This window comes from Meriones unguiculatus, chromosome 3 (genome assembly GCF_030254825.1).
Source record: "Meriones unguiculatus strain TT.TT164.6M chromosome 3, Bangor_MerUng_6.1, whole genome shotgun sequence".
Lineage (NCBI taxonomy): Eukaryota > Metazoa > Chordata > Mammalia > Rodentia > Muridae > Meriones > Meriones unguiculatus.
Window position 1 is genome coordinate 133,066,330 of NC_083351.1, and position 23,518 is coordinate 133,089,847.

Below are 23,518 nucleotides of genomic sequence, written 5' to 3' on the forward strand. Positions count from 1 at the left end.
TTATAGCTTTGGTGTGGGAATACAAAGAGTGATTTTGTAATGGGTTTCATGGTTTAGATCAGTACTTCTCAACCCTTTGAAGGTTGAATGACCCTTTCACAGGGCTCCCATATCAGATATTCTGTATATCAGATACTCACATTACGATTCATAACAGTAGCAAAATAAAAAGTTATGTAGTAGCAATGAAAATAGTTTTATGGTTGGAGGTCATCACAACATGAGGAACTTTATTAAAAGGTCACAGTATTAGGAAGGTTGAGAACCACTGATAAAGTTTTTACTTGTTTTCCAGACAACTTCTTCCTTTCAAATCATGATACACGTCTGTCTTTAGAGTCCTATGTCCTAATCATACTTCACTACCTAGCTAGGCTAGCCTTGATGGGTCCTGTACAGCCCCTTGTGATGTAAACAGGTGACTGACTTGTTCTTGGTTTGGTTACTTCTGAAGCACAATTGCTCTCTCGTTGCATCTGACTAGGTTAAGTAGCTGTGTCAAGTAGTAAAGACAAATGTATCTGAACTCAGACCTCTAGACCTATGCTACTTTAGATAAATAAGGCAGTATACATTTATTAGTGTGTTGTGTGTTTTGCTATAAGTTATAGGCTGTTAGTTATTTTAGTGCTTTATGTTAGGGAAATAGCACATTGTTTTCATGACTTTCATGTTATTTGACTAGATTTAGTACAAAAGGAGTTATCTTCTTTTAAGTTTCAGAAGAATGTATTCTTTAAATACTTCGTACCTTTAAATATATGCCTGAATAGTAGGAAGAAATATTTAATGATATATTATTGAGATTTATAAAAGTTCATTTATCCTAGTAATATATACTGTTTGAAAGAATTTTATTTTTATTGTATTGTATTTAACTTTTTAGTGATTGTCTATGAATTTCTCATCATGCACTCATGTCCTACTCATCTCCCCACATCCCTCCATATCTGCCCTCCATCCCTGCAGCCTCCCCCCGCCAAAGAAAAACAAATTTCACCGTGGAAGCTGCAGTGTATCATAGTGTGTCACACGTGTATGAGTATTTTGCCTGCCTGTATATATGTGTACCATATGCATGCTTGCAGCCCATGGAGATCAGAAAAAGATCTTAGGTTTCTGAAGTAGCTTATGAAACAAATATGATCTTACTTTTATTAGTCTACTTTAATAGTGACAGATAACAGATTAAACTTATTATTTTTTTTTAAACAGGACTATGACTTAATCTCTAGAGAACCCAAACCTTTTGTGTTTGAGGGGAAAGTGCGAGGTCCCATTGTTGTTCCCACAGCTGGAGACGAAGCATCTGGGAATTCAGGTAGTGTAAGGAAAGGCACTGTCATGAAGGAGAAAGGAGAGGACTCGAGGGAAGATGGCCAGGGCAGCAGCAGGACACTGCCGCAGCAGCTCGGTGCTCAGAACACAGCTGCCTCTCCAGCCCACAACGACCTTGTGAAGGCCTTGGACCGCATCACCCTGCAGAGTCTCCCTTCGCAAGCGGTGGGGCTAAGGAAGGAGTATGGTCTTCCTCTCACCGTCCTCTCCTGCACGAAGGTGTGTGCACATGCGGCTACGTGTGGAAGTACTCTTTTTGAGGGGCGGACAGTACAGCTTGGGAAGCTGTGTTGTACTGGAGTTGAGACGGAAGATGATGAAGATACTGAGTCCAGCTCCTCAATAGAACAGGTTTCTGTGGTTGAAGGCGCCAATGGATCAACACTCCATGACCCAGAACTGTATATTGAGGTTGTAAAAAATACCAAGTCTGTTCCAGAGTATTCAGAAGTGGCTTATCCTGATTATTTTGGTCACATTCCTCCTCCCTTCAAAGAGCCTATTGTAGAAAGGCCTTATGGTGTACAAAGGTGAGTTGCAGATTTCTTCCTCCTCCTAAGTAAGACCATTGCCAAATGTAAAGCATACTTAGAAATTCCATTTTCAGTCTCTAGGAAAAGATTACTGTGAGTTAAAGATATATTTGTTAGGCTGCTTTGTGTTGCTTTGAACTTTACTGTTGTGTCTGTGTTGCAATCTATGATTGCTATAATTTGGCTTTGAGTTTATTCAGGTCTAGCAAGAAAAGGAAAAGAAACATAGCAAATAGCAGATAACAGCAACAGATCAGGAACTTCAAGCATCCAATAGAAATGGCCAGTGTTGTAGTAAATTAAAAAATGGCTGTTAGGCTATAAAATTTTTATTATTTGCCCTAATATTATCATGGCAGTATTATTTAACCCGCTATCACAAGTAATAAGACACAAACACCTCTTAGATTATAATTGTCTTATTTACTTTGGGCCTGGCAGATCTACCTACCTCACCATCCATCTCCCAGCCTCCAACAAGCCAGAGAAGGCCTATTGAAACAGTGAGCTATAGGACCAACGTACTGTCTCAGGCAGTGTCCTCCTTCCGGTCACCTTAGACATTTCATAGTCTGGGAGAAGCAGTTGAGGCGACCTGTTTGGACTGTTCTGAACAGCTATTCTTAAGGGTGCAGTTTTTACTACACTTGAGCTGTTTGCTAAAGTCCTTTCCCCTTGTCTCAGGGCCAGGGCATTGGCTTGCAACAAAGGGTCTCTGAGGACACCTGAGATAAACATGCTCGAGTCTGAGGCAAGGGCCTGTTTATCCCTTTCTCTGTCAGTTCTCAACAAGTGCAAAGGGCACATGATGATTTACTAATGGAATGACAAAATAAAATCACTTTATTTTGTAAGCATATTACTTATATAAATGAAAGAACAACAATATCATCCTGATACAATGTAGAAACTTGGTTTAGATTGCACCTAAAAATATGAAGGATCATTTAATGATGTTTGAATGAGTATGATCTTAGTGATATTTAGTAATTTTTCATTCATACTTGCTTTAGATATGATTTTTAAAGTAGGCTATAAATGAAGTATTAAGGATGTATTATTTTGTTTGAAAATTTAGGTGGAAATACAAAGTGAAAATTTGTTATTTGTTACTAAGTGAGGTAATATTTATTACACCAAAAAATAAACACAGAATTTGTTGGTAGTGCCAGCCATTGCATACTCAGCACGTAAAAACAAAACAAAACAAAAAAACAAAACAAAACAAAAAAAAAACAACAGCGGTGTAAAATCTGCTTAGTCTGTGAACTGTTTTTGGTGACCTTTTAAAATGATGTCTCATCAGTTTTGATACACTCTTGTTGCAAGTGTATGTATACTGAAGAGGAGCCTTGCAGCTGGCCTCTGAGCATCCTAAGTACATGCCTCTTCAAGCCACAGCTGTGCATTTTACCTGCAGCACCTGGTACCACGTCACACCTCATTTGACAGCTTACTGATTTTCCTCCTGCAGTGACAGAATTGTGACAAAAATCCTGTCTTTCCTTTATAAGAATATGCACTGTCCTTTCCTTTATAAGAGTGTTTGTTGACCTTGATAGCTGGGTAGTCCTCCGGATTCAAAGTTTCACATTCATGTCAAAGCTATCAAAGTTCCCAAAAATACTAATCTCTTGAGATACTTTGAGGGTGTTGGCTTTAGCTTGTTCATGTGAGTCGTCTTGTCTCTTTTCAGCTAGTTTTGTCTGAATGATGGGCATTTTGTGATTGATGTGCCAGTGTCATTTCCTATCTGAATCTAGTAACATTACAGATGATAGCTGTCAAATCAGTGAGACTTTATTGTTTTGTCACTTTCAGAAAAAGGAAACAGACCTTTGAGATTACTTAGTAAGCTGGACATGTTGGTACACACCTGTGGACCCAGCCCCTTGGGAGGCTGAGCCAGGCTGAGTCTGGACAGCACAGTGAGACCCCGTGCTTAAAAAATTATCCTGAGGAATGCTGTTAGTGTTATTTGGAATTCTGTTGTATGGTTGTTTTTATAGTGTGTAGTTACTGAGCCTAATATTTTGAAAAACAAAATTCAGTATAGAATAAATAAATTCTGTTGAAATGTCTCTGACTCAATTGCAAAAGAAAAGGTCTGTTATAAGATTCCTGTGTGCTGGGTGGTAGTGACACACACCTTTAATCCCAGCACTCGGGAAGAAGAGGCAGGCAGATCTCTTTAAGTTTGAGGAAAGCCTGGTCTATAGAGTGAGTTCTAGGACAACCAACACTACACAGAGAAACCCTGTCTTGAAAACCAAAATCAACATCAAAACAAAAAGATTCATATGCATATCTGCTCAATATAGATGATAAAGTAACAGTAAAATTGTGTCTGGAGGGTGTCTTAGTTAAGGTTTCTATTGCTGTGACAAAACAGTGTGACCAAAGAAAGGGTTTTTTTTTTAGCTTACACTTGCCTTCTACTGTTCATCATGGAAGGGAGTCAGGACAGGAGCTCAAACTGGGCAGGAATCTGGAGGCAGGAGCTGAGGCAGAGGCCATGTAGTGGTGCAGTTTACTAGCTTGCTCCTCAAGGCATGCTTCAGCTTATCTTCTTATAGAACCCAGAACCACCAGCCCAGGGATGGCACCACCCACAATAGGCTGGACCCTCCTCCATTGATCACTAATTGAGAAAATGCCTTATAGCTGGATCTCAAGGAGGCATTTCTTCAAGTGAGACTTCTTCCTCTGATGTTTCTAGATTGTGTCAAGCTGACACAAAACCAGCTAGTACAGAGGCTTTATCTCATTTTATCTGGCAATGCAACAAACAGTTATGAGTTCTCCTCATGCATACTCTTTCTCTTGTCCTGTGAAGCCTTGTTGCCCTCCCCTGTTTCTTCTCCAGGCTCAGGAGACATTGTGGAAAGGGGGGCAGAAATAATGTGAGCTTAGAAGGTAGGAAACAGAACTTCCAGATGTTGTCTGGGCAAGACACATCTGAGCTATCTGCTACTGATATTTAGAGAGGGGGCCGTCATTGCCTTCAGTGTGTTTGCACTACTGACCCGCCAGGCTCTCTGGGACACTTCCACTCCAGTAGTTATATGATGGTCCCTGTTAAACTAAATGGCTCACCAAAAACAAACAAACAAACCAACCAACTAACTTAATCTTTGAAACTAGGTGTGGTCAAGTGACAATATTTGAGTGGGTGTGGTGGCCAGCTTGCAATTCCAGTACTTAGAAAGACAAGATAGAGCCCTAGAGTAAGCTGTCCAGCTAGACTAGTGGTACTGCTGAGCTATGGGTTCCCGAGAGACCTTGTCTCAGTGAGTGAGGTGGGAGGACATCAAGAAAGAGTCCCGTTGTCAGCCTTGGGACTGACATACACACTCAGGTACGTGTGCATGGGCACTCACATACATGTAAGCACAAACACACATGTGCACTCACCTCTGCAGCCACACTAACCCCTGCCCCAAGACAAGTAGACGCACTTAGATAGTTTGCTTGGGAGGCATTATCTAGGTTTGGTTAGCTTTTGGCCTTTCCTGTGAGGGACACTTACATTGTTAGCCTCTGGGCATATCTGTGAAGATGAGGTTAGGTTAGCTGAGGTGGGGAGACTCCCCTTAGCTATGGGCCACCACTCCAAGGTCTAGCGCTGGGCTGAGAAAGCGAGCTGAGCACAGTGCCCATCCCCCTGCTGCTGTGCCAGCCTCCTCACCTTCCTGCTACCCTGCTTTTCCTGCCCCAGTGATGGTAACCCTGAACTGTGAGCCTCAGTAACCCCTTCCTTAAGCTGCTTCATTCCAGCCACAGAAAGACAGCCCCTTTTAGAGACTATTTCGCATGTATTACGTTATTTTTCTATGGAATAAACTGAAAAGTAAATTGTATTTAACTATGGAGTAGATTAAGACAATTTTACCTAACATTTTTCTCATGTGTTAGTTTATTTTTTTCTGTTTAACTGTCATACCTTTGAATATTTTCTTTACAATGACCAGGTCTTCATTTAGGACAAGTTCTTTGTATATGTAGAACTTAAGGTTCTATTGGTATCACAGCTTTCTGTTACTGACAGCCATCTGTGAGTAACAACCAATATGGAGAAAAGGCTTATCCTGGTGTGTTTTCAGAGGCTGGAGTCTGTGGTGATTGACGGCGGTGGGGCTTTTGATAAGGCAGAGCCAAGCCATTTACCTAAGGTGGCTGGGAAGGAGAGTTAGAAGTTGGCAGGGAGGAAGGGTGCACTTCTCGGTATCCTCTGTAGGTGTTTTTTCCCAGGGACCTCACTTCCTTTCTCTAAGCCTGACCTCCAAATGGTTCTCTAGCCTCTGAATGGTAGTACACAATGTAGATAAAGCCTTCAAACCACGGCCTTTGGGAGGCACTATACACATACACACATACACGATTTAAAAATAAAAATTTTAAAAGAGATTTGAGAGTTGGCTTTCCATTAATGCTATCAGGATTTGGTGGCCAGTTGGCTGGAATCAGCATCTGCCCTGATGTCTGAATTTTCTGTCCCAGCGGTGCCTTGGTTCCTCCTGGGATTATTTTCCTTCTTCCCACCTTTCTTCTCCCTCACACAGGGAGGGCATGCTGCAGAACATGCAAGCATACTGCCAGTTGGATTCTAGGGCTGAATTCCTGAATAGACGAGATTTAAAATCTTGTGGGATGTCTTAATTCTCAGGTTCTCTCTATCTCTAATAATGTTGCTGTTATGCACACAGAATTAACTTGACTAATGGTCAGTCTGTTTGCGTTCTCTGGAGAAACATTCTAGGCTGGCTTCCTTCCTACTCCCTGCTTCGCACAAGGTTTTACTGTGCCTGTCTTTTATGTGGTTAGCTTTTAAAGCTCAAGTTTTGATAGGTACTGATTTTTATTTTGGTTATTTTGTGTTGTGGTTGTTTTTTTTTTTTTTTTGTATGCAAGTAAGGGAATGATTATTTTTATTTTACACGATTATTATTTTATACCTCTTCATGCCAGACGTACTTTGGAGAAAGTTGTATGTTTTTGTATCAGTGGTTGACAGTAGTGAATTTTGTCCTGTGTCTTTTATGATTTCAGGACAAAAATTGCCCAAGATATCGAGAGGCTGATACACCAGAACGATATCATAGACCGGGTGGTGTATGACTTAGATAACCCTAAGTGAGTCTGATTTCTAAAACCTTTTTATTTATAAGTTGTTTTTTATAATAAAATATTAGTGTTGTTTTTAAAAGATGAAATATGTATCTTTTTATCATATCTTCCCTATTCTTTATTGTTGCTATTTTCATCCTTTAATAGGTAGGTATATGATGATCATGGTAAATCTATTTTTTTTTTATAGCATAAGCCTTTGTTTTTGGGTGAAATTTAAAGGTTATTAGCTAATGCTGTAGTTTTTAAAAAGAGTGGGGCTTTCACAAGAAATGCTGTCCCTTATTGCTGTGGCACTAGATTCGACACTGGAGTCCCCAGCCTGGCCTGGTGGCCAGCATGCCAGCCATCTGCTATTTTTGAATATCACTAGTGGTATGTGTCAGGATGTAACTGAAGTAAATAAATAAAAATTACAGCTACTCAAATAAGAAACCCAGTCAGCTTTCTATATGTCTCTTCTCCCCTTAGCGTGCTAATACTTTGAGGAAATTGGACATTTACCTATCCTCATTGGAGGAAATATGCCTTTAAAAGTGATTGTTGGTAGATGTGTGACAGAAGCTGTGTCAAAGATGGTGACTGAATTTAAAAGACTCTTTACTGTTTATGGCAGGGTCTCTCACTGGAGCTTAGGCTGACTTGGAACTCATTGTGTAGGCCAGGCTGGCCTTCAACTTACAGTCATCTTCCTGGCTCAGTCATGTGTCACCATCCCTGACTTAAAATATTCTTACACAGGGGAGGAAGAACATACCTTATTAAACATGTAGTTATTTCATTGTTCATGCTTCTGTGTTAGATTTGGAAAAACAAACCTTAAGGATAGGCATAACCCAGCTTGTTCCTAGCCAGAGTGACTATGGACGAAATTACGGAGATTGCTAGAATTTTGCTAGTTCTTGTTTTAGAATGGAGTCTTCAGAAGTGCAGGGGTTTTCATTTTGTGAGCCAGTCCTGGGGTATGGCATGTGGATGCTCAGCAATGTGATAGGTAAAGTGCCCAAACCTCCTGTGTTACTGATGGCAAAAACTGCATCGTTTGCCAGAATCACAGCTACTTACCAGGCAGTTTTAAAAATAAATCTCTTCTTTTTATATGTGATAATCGCTGTTTTAGAAATGACATTTGTTCAGCAACGCAAAGTTCTTATTACGGGTAAATGTCAGAACAAGTCTTTTGTAATTATAATTTGAGTATAAGTGTAAGTCAGATTTTTTTCTTTGTTGTGTTTGCTATATTCTTTGTTTTAAAAGAAAGGTGGGAAGCAATGTATGTTTTTGATCTGGCCTGTAGTTTTAGTCTTTGTTTATCTGTTTAAGTGTGATATATTTTAATATGCTTACTTTAACATATTTATTTAGCTATGCCCCACCAGAAGAAGGAGAATTTTTGAAGTTTAACTCAAAATTTGAATCTGGGAATCTGCGCAAAGTAATTCAAGTTAGAAAGTAAGCCATTTCCATATTCTCTTTTTGTGTGAGCACAGAAACTCTGGACTTGCCATCAGATGTCTTTGTCTTGTGTTTTAGAAGCGAGTATGATCTCATTCTGAACTCAGATATCAACAGTAACCATTACCATCAGTGGTTCTACTTCGAAGTCAGTGGGATGCGGCCAGGTGTTGCGTACAGGTTCAACATCATCAACTGTGAGAAGTCCAACAGTCAGTTTAATTATGGTAAGACCCCCTCCCCTTCCTCTGAGAGGGCATGCAGGCATGTCACCCATAGTACCAGAATTAGCGGCACACTCAGTGACTCTGGTTTTCAGTCCCCAGCCATTTATCATACGCAGTTTGAGATGCACTAAACTCCGGTTGGATGGTAAAAGAACTACCCTGTATAGACACTTATAAGCTGCCGTAGCTGTCGTTGATCTCATCCAGATGGAGCACAGTTACAGATGTTGCCTATGCAGCAGCAGCTCCGGCAGGTTACAGGAGTTCTCCGCTTTATTTAGCCTTTAACATGCTACATAGGCTTCATTCTATATTGAACCTGCCTTTCTTCATTTATGGAATGAACCATAGAATTGATAATACTTTGTTAAGAATTTTTGCTTTTTAAGCCGAGCACAGTGCTGCATGTCTGTAATTGCTTGTAATCCCAAGCCTACCTAAGAAAAAGCAAATGTGCATCAGGGTCAGGTGGGGGAGTTTGCATTTTAGGCTGGGCTACAACTTAGTCATGGCTGAATCCATAAAGCTGTGGATTCCATCCTCAGTGCCACAGAAGAGAAACAAGAAAGAAAAATATTTTTGTGTAGGAGTACTCTGTCTGCATGTACACCTGCATGCCAGAAGAGGGCGTCAGATCCCTTTATAGATGATTGGGATTCCCAATTCCCTGGGTGCTGGAATTGGACTCAAGATCTCTGGAAGAGCAGCCAGTGCTCTTAACCACTGAGCCGTCTCACCAGCCCTGCACACGCAAACATTTTTACATTGGTGCACGGGAGGCTGTATTTCCCCAGGCCCCATTCCCCACACGACGTCCATTTTGGTGTCATAGTGCTGACTTGGAACAACACGGTACATATCCCCTCCATCTTCTGAAAGATGTGTAGAACTGATGTGAATTCTGTAGATGTGTGATGGAGTTTCCATGAAACCATCTGTGCCTAGCGCTTTTCTTTCATTGGCTGTCTGGTAAACTGCCATCATTTCCTTAGGGCTGAGGACTGCTGCAGTACTCTGTTATGGAGGGCTGAGTTATGGCAGCCTCTGCTTCTACAGTGGGTCCATTTCTCCTCATGTGTCAGTAGTTTCTGGTCCAGTCTGTTGCTGTTTGTCTATTTGCAAGGTGTGTGCTGATAGTCTCGGTGTCATTGCTCACCCACAGCAGGCCTAGGTTCACCTTTATTGTTCGGAATCTGCTCTGCCACAGATCTGTTTCTGTTCTTGGTTAGTGTCTGTCCCTCTCAGAATAAATTCTCACTGCACAGCTCAGTGACAGTGCTGAAGAATCAGAATTTTGTTTATTGGCTTGCCTTGCTGATGCTCTCTGACATACTTTTTTTTTTCTTTTTAAAATAAAACTCTAGTGTTTTGGAAGGAGAAATCTGAAGTATAGAGTGTCATTTAAGGGTGCTGTGTTCAGTACCTTTAGTACAAAACTAAGACATAGTTGCTGGCCATCTGGTCTGTAGTCATGGGCTGTGTCAATGGCAGGTAATTACATAAACTTGATATTTGCATTTAAAAACCAAAACTTCAAATTTCAAATCTAATAGAAGCAAACTTTATATATAATATATAATATAAAAATATATATTTCTAGCATACAAAACACCCTTTATTACAAACTGTTATTAAAAACTGTTAGGAAATGATAGTGGTCTCAGTCATTGGTTGTAAAGATTGGAAAGCTTTTAGTGATAGGCCCTAGACACTGCATCCTGTGCTTGAGTCATTTCCCAAACTGTTGAAAGCGTGTGTATGACAATGCTCTTTAAAGACACATTCTGAAAATTAAAGCTTTTAAGAGGTGAAGATGTTGTTGTCAGTTGTTATTTGTGTGGAAGTAGGAAATGGTATACTCTAGAATTACTCGTGTGTGAGATAAAAGCTCTGTCATTTATGTAATGAAATAATAGGAAGATTAGATCTGGCATGGTTATAGATACCTTTTTTTTTTTTTTTTTTTTTTTTTTTTTTTACAGATTTGACATCTTTTATCTGATTTCAAATAATCTTTTAAAAATAAATGTGTGGGCTGGAGAGATGGCTCAGTGGTTAAGAGCACTGTCTGTTCTTCCCAAGGTCCTGAGTTCAGTTCCTAGGAACCATATGATGGCTCACTACCATCTATACTGGGATTTGATTCCTTCTTCTGGCATGTAGTTGTACATGCAGATAGAGCACTCAGACTTAAAAAAAAAATAAGTAACTTTTAAAAAATGTGTATTTTGAAATAAACTTTTAAAAATAAATATGTGGATTTTGACTAACACATTAGTTGGATTGGTCTGCATGACTGTTGATAGGAATATTCCTTTTTTAACGGTTTATTTAACTTTACGCATGTTTCTGCTTCCCTGTGTGTTCACTGTGTGCATGTGGGGCCCAAGGAGGCCAGGCGAAGCACTGGAGTTATAGGTGGCTGCGAGCTGCCTGTTGGTGTTAGGAATCAAACTCTGGTCCTGCATAAGAGCAGTAAGTGCTCTTAAAGACTGAACCAAGGGATAGTCTTGATATAGCCTATCTCATACTTTCATTGTTGGTGATTTTAGTGTGTAAAGCAATCACTGAGTATGATAGACACAAAATAAAACTTTGTGTCCATCCAAGTTGGGCCCTGCTTAGCTTCTGAGATGAATTGGGGCTGGGTGGGATCCCAATGCTGTGGCCATCAGAAACATTTGCTGACCATCAGCTTGTTAGATCTTTAAAATTTTATCTTAATTGAAACTCATCCAAAGTATTCTCAAGATAAATAAAAATACCTATTGTGTTTCTTACATAACTGAACACAATGTTTTTAGAGTAGAAAAGAATAGTCAAGTAAGTAAACGGATTTTATTTCTATCTTGGCTGTCCTTTAAGAGTAAAATACAGAGATATGTTTAGCTGTGTGCAGTAAGTAATTTCTGAATAGTGCTGTAGGTAGTGCTTTATTAGCCTTTATTTATTCTCTTAAAAAGAATGCTTTTAACATTCTAATGCTTGTAACATTCCAAGCTTTGCTGAGGGGTTAAAATTTTAAATTGAAATTGCTCATCTTAAGCAATGCTTCTTTGCTTTAAAAAAGCTCTGACTCCATGTGAGAGATAAAATAATTTCTTACTTTAGTGCCATTCAGAATTTTAAAATGAGCAAATTCTGTAATTAAACTGACTCATAGCAGGACATCTGATGGCTGCTGTATTTTTAAATCTCTTCTTCCGGTTCTCCTCTGGATGTTCTTGTGTGGATTTCACACTTCAGACTCATACAGTAGTGTTCTATAGGAAATCAGACCACTGCTTCCAGGCGTGGAGACAGTCCCCTTAACACAGGCTGACAATTCTGACACAGACCTGTGCCTTACTTAAAATCAAGGTCACTAACCATGCTGTTTTTCGTCTGTATTTTAATTAAAACTTAAGTTGTTGACATTTTCTCTGGTCTTTAAATTATTCCTCTGAATTTTTGTTTGTCTCCATCTGCCCTTACTATAGGTTCTTTTTGGATTCCAACAGGAATTTGTCTGTTATGAATGTTTTTTGAGACAGGGTTACTTTGTGTACCCTTGGCCTCCCTTTGTAGACCAGGCTGGCCTCGAACTCATAGCAATCCACCTTCCCCTGCCTCTCTGAGTGCTGGGATTACAGGCATACACAACAGTGCCCGGCTACCTTTGAAATATTCTGAGATTTATCCAAACCTTTGTTATCAGACATTTTTGGTCATAGTCTCTTAGTATTTTAATTATTCTGACCTTTTAATCATTTTATATTTCTCCATTTGATTTAAAATACCTTATTTCTCCTGAGCCGAGGCCTTAACTGTACAATAGCATTTGTTTGGAGAAAAGTCATTTTAGTATTACAATTAAACATTCTACCATATTTTTAAAAAACAATTTAAAATCCTAGGTTTGTTTCTCTAAATGGTCTATTACTTTTGGAGGTAGTCTCAACATAGCCCTAGCTAGTCTTGAACTCACCGTGTTAAGCGACCTTGACCTCCTAGTTTTCCTGCCTGTTTCTTAAGTGGTGGTATTAAAGGAAGGGGTGTTCCACCACCACTCATGGACATTTGTTATAAATGTTGTTCAGAGTTTTATGAGGAACCATAATTTCTACTTCATTCTAAACTAACTTAGGAGATTTCCCCCATGGTCTTGCACAAGGTAAATATCAGTAGTGTTCCTGTTAAAGTGAAGACAAAACCTGCAGTCCAGTTCTCCTGGCTGAGGGTTTGCCCAGCTGGACAGTGTTGTTAGTTCACGGTTGCTTGTGTAAGTGATATATAGATTTTCATCGGGAGCAGAGGCTTGTAAACAGTAACTGTAGTTCTGTGCTTGTCTCCATGCTTGAATTTTTCTTCTTTTTGTGATTTAAAATACTTTATTTTTATATAAACAAGACACTTCCTGGTTTATTCATTTTCTTTAGAAGTTTTCTTTAATTTTGACCTTTACCTTCCTGCAAATTAGTACTTTACTTTTTAAATTTGTTTTTGTAGATGATCAAAAGCATTTTTTAATACCTTATTACCACTTAGTTATGTATCCCTCCCAGATTTTAATAGTTCTGTTTTTTTAAATTTTTTTTATTAATTACACTTTATTCACTTTGTACACCCCCTGTAGCTCCCTCCCTATCCCGCCCTCCTTCCCCTTCTCCACCTGTGTCCTTCCCCAAGTCCACTGATGGGGGAGGTCCTCCTCTGCTTTTAATCTTGATATCTTGTTTGACTAAAAAACCTAGGAAAAAGTTTACTATATTTTTTGCTGGCTTAATTATTTTGGTTAAAACTTTTGTTATTTTCAGAGTTTAATTAAGTTTGCTTACAGACATGTAGAATTTATTGTTTGAAACATTTTTATGACTTGAAGTGTTATTGAAATATATCTAGGCTGTTTTGCTTTCATAGGTAATTAGAAGTAAGATGTATTGTCTGTAGGTAGCAGTTAATACACACTGACTTAATGAAGAGCCAGCAGTGTGCGTTTGTTTGTTTGTTTGTTTTTTCTACCTTCTGTTTCGCCTGAGTTTTAGTTTTGTTTTATTTCTGGCAAGCTTCATTTAACACCCACCGTTTCAGTTGAGTGCAGTCTGGTAACAGACGACTGTAACTCTCTATTCCTGTGTGTGTCTTTCAGCAGTGCTCCGTTCTACTGTATTTGCCTTCAGTTTGCCCTCACAGTTTTAAATTCTAATGAGCTTGGTACATGGTTGCCTGCTGGTTTATGAATAGAGAAAGGACTTTGTTTTTTGACCCTCTGTCTTCAATACAGATGTTATGACTGATTAGAACAGCTGCTGTTCGGTCTGCTGCTGTTCGCTGTCCTTCCCCTCTTCCCCTACCTCTTCATTGCCCTCCATTTCCTTCTCCCCTCCTTCCGCTTCCTCCTTCATTTTTCCTCTCCCCTTGCTCCTCCTCCCCTCACTATATTATTATTCCCTTTGTTGTTTAAGGACTTCTAAGTGGAGTGTTCTGTGTCAGTGGGACTGAAAATAATTCCCATACCCCTCCCCCATCAGGAATTGAATTTTCCTAAGTCTCCATCTGCCCTTACTATAGGTTCTTTTTGGATTCCAACAAGAACTTGTCTGTTATGAATGGTTTTTTTCTTATATTTGTAAATATTATTTATGAAATTAGTACAAATTTTAGAGCAAGCTGTTTAGGTAGCTAGACTTTTAAAAATAAGACCAATGTTGGATTTGCTAGGTTAATACTGCATGAAACTAAAGCTGGCTCATCTTTACATCAATAGAGGCTGGGAGCTGGAGCGATGGCTCAGAGGTTAAGAGTACCGACTGCCCTTCCAGAGGTCCTGAGTTCAATTCGCAGCAGCTACATGATGGCTCACAACCATGTATAATGGGATATGATGCCCTCTTCTGGTATGCAGGCGTACATGCAGATAGAGCACTGATATACATAAAATACTTAAATAAATATTTGCTGGGTGGTGGTGGCGCATGCCTTTAATCCCAGCACTTGGGAGGCAGAGGCAGGCCAATCTCTGTGAGTTAGAGGGCAGCCTGGTCTACAGGAGTGAGTTCCAGGACAGCCATGACCACACAGAGAAACCCTGTCAAAACAAAACCCACCAATAGAGGGTTGAAAAAAAGTATTTTAGTAAACTGAAATTCAGCATTGTACGTGGTTGCTGTAAGGAACGTCGGTTGCATTTGACTGTGGATACCATTTGTAGGAAGCTGAGGTGCTCACTGGCATCACAGGTGAAGGAGGATGGGAAACCTGTTAGTAGTTTGTCTTGTACTTTACTTTGTGGGGAGGCTTGGGCATTTTGTCTAGAGGGTACTGAGTAAAGGCACGTGCACTCAGGAGGTGGAGGTCTTTGGTAGGCCTTACCAAGATAGAGAGTCTAAACACTGCTTTTTTTTCATGTCTTTAGTTGCCACCACTCCCACACTCTCCCTTTTTTAAATTTTGTTTTTTTAGCTGATTCTACTAAATAATTTTCTCACAAATGATCCTAAAGTAGTTTTATACTGTATTTCTGAGAATATTGCTCTTTGGGTTGCTGAATTTGAGAATTTGTGTCACTTTCTCCAGACTCTCTTTATTTGTTACTTGAAATGGATTTTTTAAAATTGCCACCAGATGGCGGTTTTGCATTTAATAATTCGTAGCTTTAGTGTCAAGCTTCTGCTTCATTCTCTCCCTGAGTCTGTCTCAGGTTCAAGGGTTTTCACTACCTTCCTATGTAAGTCAGCATCCTTGGGAGTGGCCAGCAGCATGCAGGGGGAGGCACTCCCTGTGCCCTCCAGGTTAGCTGAGGAGTCTCTGGGTTGTTAGTAGTTCCAGCAGTGTCCCTGCTTCCCTCCTGTGGCTGTTGAGGCTTTCTGTTACTTAGTGATGTTACCAGTCCTTTCCCTGCTGTCTCAGTGTGTGTGTGTGTGTGTGAATTCTTTGAGGCAGGAATGTAGCACTGTTCTGCCCATAGATAGCATGGCCTGAGGTTGGTGTTTAGTAGGTGTTTAGTGGGTATCTAGTGGGTGTTTAGTAGATATCTGTTAATTGAGGCTGTGAGATGATCCTGCTTATAGCGTAAAATGAACAAAGACCCCACTCTAATTGAAGATCAGCTTGTGTATGTTACATGTGTGTTAGTGGTATGTGAGAGATGTGTGTCTGCATGTGTGATGTGTGTGTTGTGTGTATGTGAGTGCATGTGCATGCTGTGACATGACAGGAGAGGTCAGTGGACAGCCTTAGGTGTCCACTGTGCCCTCTGTCTTGTTTGAGTCGTATCTGTGTTTTCGGCTATGTATAGCAGGCTACGTAGCCAAGAGCTTCTAGAAATGCCCGGGCCTCCTGCCTCCCATCTTGGTAGGATGTTCTGGGATTAAAAACAGCCGGGCTTCTGCACCTGCTCTTCTGAGAGTCCGGGGCCAGCTCATGTCCTCGGGCTTGGAAGCATGGGCTCCACCCACTGACGGGCACCGGCTCTCAACTCGGTATTAGAAGTTTCATTCTGAAATAACTTCAAGTGTGAGGAAATGGTACATACTCTGTCAAGATGTTGGCTGTGTGAAGTGGTGCCGGGCCACCCTGGATTCCTCACCTTCCTTTTCTGCGGTCCACAGCTTTTTGTGTGTCACTGCAGCATGGCTGTCAGTACATGAAATACCTGCTAGTCCTTGGATCCCCGTTTAAGTCTGACTTTTGTTTGTCTAATCAATAAAACGGTTTCGCTCGAGGCCACACTTTCAGTCTTTGAACTCTTTCACACTTTCAGTTGAGTATTGAAGTGAGGTCAGTGATGAAGTGTGCCATGAGCAGTGTGTTCTCTGTGCACGGTGCTGACCTTGCTCGGGCATAAACACTAAACACTGCTGGATGTTCGCTTTGAAGAGGGCATGGCTCCGTGAGGAAAGGCATTTGCTGAGCAAGCCTGACCTGAGATCTTTCCAGGAGAACCTGATTCTGGAAGTGGTCCTTAGACTTGCACATGCGCACGTCCACACACAATCTCCCCTCCCCCATGCATCAAGGCACACTGGTGCTCATGCACACACACAAACACATGCATCCACACTCACCAAGGCACACTGGTGCCCGTGCACACACATTCCCACGCCGCAGACACACATTTTCTTTTAAACTCGTCTTCTCTGTTTCTTTCAGTATATTTTGGCATGGCATCTCTTTTGATTTTCTTTATTGTCTCCTTTTGGCTCCCGTGTCTCTGCTTCTTGATGGACAGATGACAGATTTCTAGTGCCAAGAATTGGGTGGAGCCTCGTTTCGTGTTGCTTGTTGAATTTGTTCGTCTGTTGGTGAGGATGGATGAGGAGGCTGACAGTGGCTTTCCCATCTCGTGGGTGTAATGTCATGGTGTGTGCCAGCTGTGGAGTCCCTTCTCTGTTTTAACCGTCTTTCTCCTCGTCCACCAATGTTGCCTTTCCTGTTGTGCCTGTGCACTATGATGTGTGCTGCTGGAGTCAGAGACATCACCTTCCTTCATGTTTGTGCTCATTCCTGACCCTGGCTTTCCTTTGCTTTTATTAAAGGCCAGTGTCATTGTTGTTTCCATGGCAACTTAATATTTTGCTCTCTTACATTCTGATGGCAAAATGGACACTTTGTTATGCAAATAAAAGGTTTATCCTTTTGCCTAATGAATAAATCAGTTCTTCAAATATAGCCTTTCTGTATCTTTCTGTATCTTAGACTAGATTCTAGCTTACGGAATCTGAATTAACTCATTAGATTGATTCTTGGTGTTGCAGCCTATTTTTTTCTCAAGTATATTCAGTTCTAACTTCTAAGTATTGTTGTCTTCTTATTAGAATTAATACTATAATTGAAGATGTAATATCAGAAAACAGTCTTTAAAAAATTAGAGCATTTTAGATAAGTGTGAATTGCCCCTCAGCCTGCACCTTTTTCTCCTTCCCCAGTTAGCTATTAGGGTGAATTTTTTGTGTTTGGAGGAGGTTAAACTTGGGACTTAAATGGCTCAGTGAGGGTCAGGAAATCAGATGTGACTTGTGTGTATCAGGGACACTGCTGCGTTTTCAGGTGCTGAGAGTCTCAACACCCTTCCCTTTGGGTGGAAATGACAGTGCTGTGCGCAGGTACCAGTCACCAAGTGTGCACCTTGTGCAGGTTTTGGCATATTTTGACACAGTCCACCCACAGCACTCATTTTACTGAAAAAGAGGTGGAGCAGAGAGTGCTTAGCAATCTGTCCAAGGCTGGTCATCTGCTGTGTGACCAAGTTGGAAGTGAAGCCCTGGTTGCAGATTGTGTGCTTGCAACCACTGTGTTGTTTTACATAGAGATCAGCCTAGCACTGGACTTGTCATCTGTGACTGTAGAAGCTTGGAGACAGCCAGATGTCTTTTGTAGAATATGCCATTTGTCATGGCCAGCAAATGTAAGAATTCAGAAAGTATGCTGCCTGAACTCACTTTCAGGAAAGTCAGTACATGCAGATATCCCAAGGGGCAGAACTAAGAAGTATATGCGGTGCCCAGTAGCGTTCTTTTAAAGCAGAGGCTATGAGAGAAGTGAAACTGGTCCTGGTCTGAGGGCTTAGTTACTCCTTCGATAGAGCCTTAGAAAACAACAGCTAATTTAGACCATAAAAGAATACCGTATTAAGAAGAACTCAGCTGAACCAGGAAAAATAAGAAGTTAAGGAAGAAACAAGTGTTTGATAAGTAGGGAAAAGAAGCAGGTTGAAGGGCTGAGGGAGGGCCCGTGCAGGTGCTCTGGGAAACCTTAGCAAGTGACAGAACATGTGTGATTGAAGAATTCAGCAAAAATAAACTAGATAAGTGCAAACGGAGTAAAGCGGAAGTGGTGACATTAATGTTGGAGAAATTTAATGGTAAAAAAAGTGGAGTAGCTGAGAGACCATTGCTGTGCCCAAGTTGCTGTCCTCACAATGCCACAAGCCTTTATGTGGGAAAGTTGTCATGGAGACCAAAAGAAACAGAGCAAAAGCTCCAGTAATGGACTTTATTAGAGATAGCTATCGCTATCATAGAATCTGACGTAGAAGAAGTTTCAACATGAGCAAGAAGAAGCAAGGATGTAAAGATTATGAACAGTGTAGCCAAACATGGCTTTGCAGTTTTGCAGGTTCCACTTTTGCAATATGTTTGAGGATGTGCTCCAGCAACCTGAGAGTAAAACTACGGAAAGAGAAAGACCTTGGGTGTGTGAAATGATGGAACTCATGCAGGGGCCCAGTGGAAGGTGAGAAGGAGGGAACTGGGGAAGCACTCTGGAAAGTGGGCCCCCCACTAGAGCTGAAGATGAAGGCCAAGAAGTCAGAGGAGAGGAGAGTACAGTCTCAAACACTGGAGAAAACGTTAGAGGTGTGAGAGGAAAACAGAAAGGAGAAGTAAAGACAAGAGCTGTAAACTGAAATTGTTGGCTCCAAGTGTGAGACAAGCATGAGTCATATATAGAGATTATAATTTTTGGCAAAGACATGAAGGAACCGTCTGAACTGGACCCTGGAAGCCTCTTGGGGAGCATGTGCCTGGCTCTCCAGTGGCTTCACCCATAGAATCTTAGCCAAGAAGTGCAGCTGCTTCTCCAGGTGCTCAGTCTAAGGAGCATCAGGAAGCTTACTGATGTAAGAAACAGTCGGCAGATTTCACTGTGATCTGAACTCAGTAGAAATGAAGAAGTAATTAAGTTAAAAAGTCAGCTTTTGGAAATTATATATTTATTCTTAAATATCTTTTTTATTTTTATTTTTTAATTTTTATTCTATTTTTTTAATTAATTGCAGTTTGTTCACGTTGTATCCCAGCTGTGGCCCTCTCCCTCATTCCCTCCCAATCCCAACCTCCCTCCCTCATCTCCTCCCAGGCCCCACTCTAAGTCCACTGATAGGGGAAGTCTCCTCCCCTTCCCTCTGACCCTAGCCTATCAGGTCTCATCAGGACTGGCTGCATTGTCTTCCTCTGTGGCCTGGTAAGGCTGCTTCCCCATCAGGAGGAGGTGATCCAGGAGTCAGCCACTGAGTTCATGTCAGAGACAGTCCGTGTTCCCCTTACTAGGAAACCCACTTGGAGACTGAGGTCCAATGGGCCATAGCTGTGCAGGGGCTCCAGGCCATCTCCATGCATGTTCCTGGGTTGGAGTATCAGTCCCAGAAAAGACCCCTGGGCCCAGAAATCTTGGCTCTGCTGCTTTCCTGGTGGAGCTCCCATCTCCTCCATGTCTCCCCATCCCCTCTTCCCTCACAAGATTCCCCGTACTCCGCCCAAAGTCTAACCATGAGTCTTTTGTATCCATCGGAAAGCTGACAACGCTGACTGATAATGTCAGCGAGGATACAATGACAGTAGCAGCAATGAAGTAGGTGAACTTGCCAGAAAAACACATGGTGAACAGGGCAAAGGTAAAAACTATTTCCTTAGATACCTTATATTTGGGCTCTGCAAGCTGCCACTTACATCTAGTCATAATCCAGTTAAATATCTTTTTTAAAAAAGAAGAAATGTAAAACTGATGTCAGATATTATTTAGAACCATTTGTTTAGCCTGGTAGCTATTAAAATTAATATTAAATATTTAAAATAATTGAATTCTCCTGTAGAGCTAATTCATTGCTAGTGCTTAATAAATGCCCCTTTATATAGTGCATTTCATTTTAGCAGAAGCCTAGCTGACTCAGATTTAAGGGGTATAACCTAACCGGCATTAACCTGTAAACTGAAATGATTGTTTTCTTTGAAATAAGAAAAAAAAACTGAAAGTAAGTATCCAATGTCAGAAACTAGTGAAGGAAATAAACCAAAGAGAAGGAAGAGAATTAATGAAAACAAATCACACAAATACAATGTTTAGAAAAAAGATGTGTGTGTGTGTGTGTGTGTGTGTGTGTGTGTGTGTGGCATGTGGCGTGTGGTGTATGATATGGGTGGGTAGGTATCAGTGTATATGTGTGGTGTGGTGTGGGTGTGTGTGTGAATGTGTGTGCGAGCATGTGCATTTATGCTGCTGCTAAAGGAGTAGGATGCTAATCCTGCTAACACGCTGCTTTATTCCCTTGAGACAGGATTCTTGTTGAACCTGGAGCAAGCTGGCAGCCAGTAAGCCGGAGGGGTCCTGTCTGAGCCCACTTAGTGCTGTGTTTATAGGCATATAGATAGCCACACCCAGCTTGTTACATGTGTGCTGGGGATTTGAACTCAGACCCTTATGCTTATACAACAAGTGATCTTTCTCAGTGAGCTGTCTAACCAGACCCCAAATGTAAAGTCAAGATTTTTTTTTTTTTAATTGTATGTGTTTGGGTGTTTTTCCTGAATGTTTGTATGTGCAGAACATTCATGCCAGGTATGGAGGTCAGAAGAAGGTGTTGAATCTCCTGGAACTGAGTTACAGATGGTTGTGAGCTGCCATGTAAATGTTGGGAATCAAACCTGGGTCCTTTGGAAAACAGTCAGCGCTCTGTTGAGCCATCTCTCTAGCCCTCCCAAAGTAGAAATGTAAACAGGCTATAAACGGTTGAAATGTTGAAAGCCGAGGGTGGTGGTACATTTCTACAGTCTCAGCTTAGCAGCCAGGAAGTGGAAAGTAGAAGCCCAGCTTGGGCTACACGAGACTCGGCTTTAAGAAACCAAACCAGGGCTAGAGAGATGGCTCAGTCGTTAAGAGCACTAGTTGCTGTTCCAGAGGACCGTGGTTCAGTTCCCAGCACCCACATGGCAGCTCACAACTTTCTGTAACTCCAGTTCTAGGGGATATGACTCCCTCACACAGCACATAAAATGAAACACCAGTGCACACTGAAAAAATTTTAAAGGAAAATATAAAAATCAAAACCAAACAAAAAAAAGGGCAAGTGGTTAACCTTGTAAAACCAGATTATATTTTTGTTATTTATTCTAGCAAATGATGAAGATAATCAAATGGTTTTGAGTTTACTTTTCTGAGCCTAGCGTGGTCTCTGTACTTTTTAGAAGGACTGACTTACGGGGCAGGAGAGATGCTCAGTGACTGAGCAAGCTCAGTGCTCCTGCAGGACTGTCAGCATCTGCGTCAGGTGTTCCTGGCCTGCTGCCGCCTGCTGAGGGACTCCTGCACAGTAAGTCTAAGAAGCAACTTAAGACTCTAGGTGCAGAATTGTAAAGAAAGCCGGTTTTAACAAGCCACTGTGAAAGAACAGCTCTCAGGGAGATGCCTCTGCCTTACAGTGTGCCCATCAGTACTGTGAGGGGAACCCTGCTCTTCTGTCGATGGTTGGTGCTGAAAGACCCTGAATAAAATGATTCTAACTTTTAAATGTAGTCATAGTTCTGGTGAAATTATTCAAGTTATGGAATTAATAGCACTTAACATCTCGGGTGGGTGGTTGAGAGGATATAGTGACTATTTTTATATGTCTAAAAACAGCAGTGTCTGGCACATAGAGATCATTCACTATCTCTTGTATTATACATGACAGAATTGATTTGAGAAATTTGGCCAATATTGCATTGAGTAGTATATAACATTTTTATTAAGATTATGAGAAACCAATTGTTTGTCATTATCAGTATATTCATCATCAGTGTTTGAGGTTGTGATTTCCTGAAATGCAATAAAAATAGAAAATAACAGTAAGTTCCGTAGGAGGCCTCTGTCATTAAGGAGCACACAGTAGGGTAATTCACCTTGGAGATCCAGGAGGGAGCATAGCTGTTGTGGGTTGGTGTATGTGTATTTAAGGTAAGCATCAAACAGCATTGAAAGAGCCAGTTAGAAAGGGAAAGAAAGCATTATAAAATGAAGGTATATTTAATGAAATATTCCTACACCCAGAGAATGATTTTGTCTGAAGGCAGAATTTAAATTCAAGCCTAATCTCAGTAAAAAACATCAGTATTTACAAAATTAACTTATGAGTTTATCCATTATAGCCAAAAAGTCTAGTGTATCAGGTTACGGAGTGAAATAAGGTAATTGTATGGTTTTCATTTGGAGGTTAGAGGGAGGCAAGATCTCACTGTGTAGACCATGCTGGCCTAGAACACAGATATGCATATGTCTGTCTCTCCTGTGCCTGGCCAAGTAATGTGATTTTAATGCTCACCTGAAAAGCATGTTTCTGAGAGTATCCAGGAAAGCACATTGTATAGTTAACATTTTCATTATCAGTTCCCAGCTGTTTTAGTTAGTGTTTCTATTGCTATGAGTTAGAGTTTAGTTTAGAGTTTCTGTTGCTATTACAAGCCTATGTTAACACTTCTGTGGAGAAGGAATGGAAACAAACACCATTACCAAAAAGCAAGTTGGTGCTGGGTGTGATGGCACATGCCTGTAATCCCAGCACTTGGGAGGCAGAGGTAGGTGGATCTTGATGCCAGTCTGGTCTACAAATTGAGTCCAGGACAGCCAAGGCTATACAGAGGACCCCTGTCTTAGGGTGGGGGGAGCAAGCTTGGCAGGGAAAGGGATTGTTTGGATTATTTGGTTTACACTTGCACATCACAGTCCATCATTGAAGAAGTTAGTACAGGAACTCAAACAGGGTAGGAACCTGGAGGCAGGGGCTGATGCAGAGGCCAAGGAGGATGCTGCTTACTGGCTTGCTCCATACGATTTGCTCAGCCTGCTTCCTTATAACACCCAGGACCACCAGCCAGGATGGTACCGCCCACAATAGGCTGGGTCCTCCCTAGTCTATTTCTAATTAAGAAAATGTCATACAGCTGGATCCTATGGAGGCATTTTCTCAATTGAGGCTCCCTCCTCAATGATGACTTTAGCTCGTGTCAAGTTGACATATGACTAGCCAGGACACAGCCTTTGTTAATACTTTTGTGGAGAAGGAATGGAAACAAATGTGAATTTGTGTGGCCTTTCTCACTGCTTGTGAGA

General features: G+C 41.0%; 1 protein-coding gene across 7 annotated transcripts in view; it reads left to right on the forward strand.

The window, feature by feature from the left end:
* Positions 1-23,518, forward strand: part of Agtpbp1 (ATP/GTP binding carboxypeptidase 1) — a 117,230-nt gene that overhangs the window by 58,964 nt on the left and 34,748 nt on the right. For all 7 annotated transcript variants that reach the window (XM_021647774.2, XM_021647772.2, XM_021647766.2 and 4 more), the window contains exons 14-17: positions 1,216-1,868; positions 6,921-7,004; positions 8,364-8,450; positions 8,532-8,680. In XM_021647774.2, coding sequence (XP_021503449.1) covers positions 1,216-1,868; positions 6,921-7,004; positions 8,364-8,450; positions 8,532-8,680 — 973 coding nt within the window. The remainder of the gene's footprint in view (positions 1-1,215; positions 1,869-6,920; positions 7,005-8,363; positions 8,451-8,531; positions 8,681-23,518) is intronic.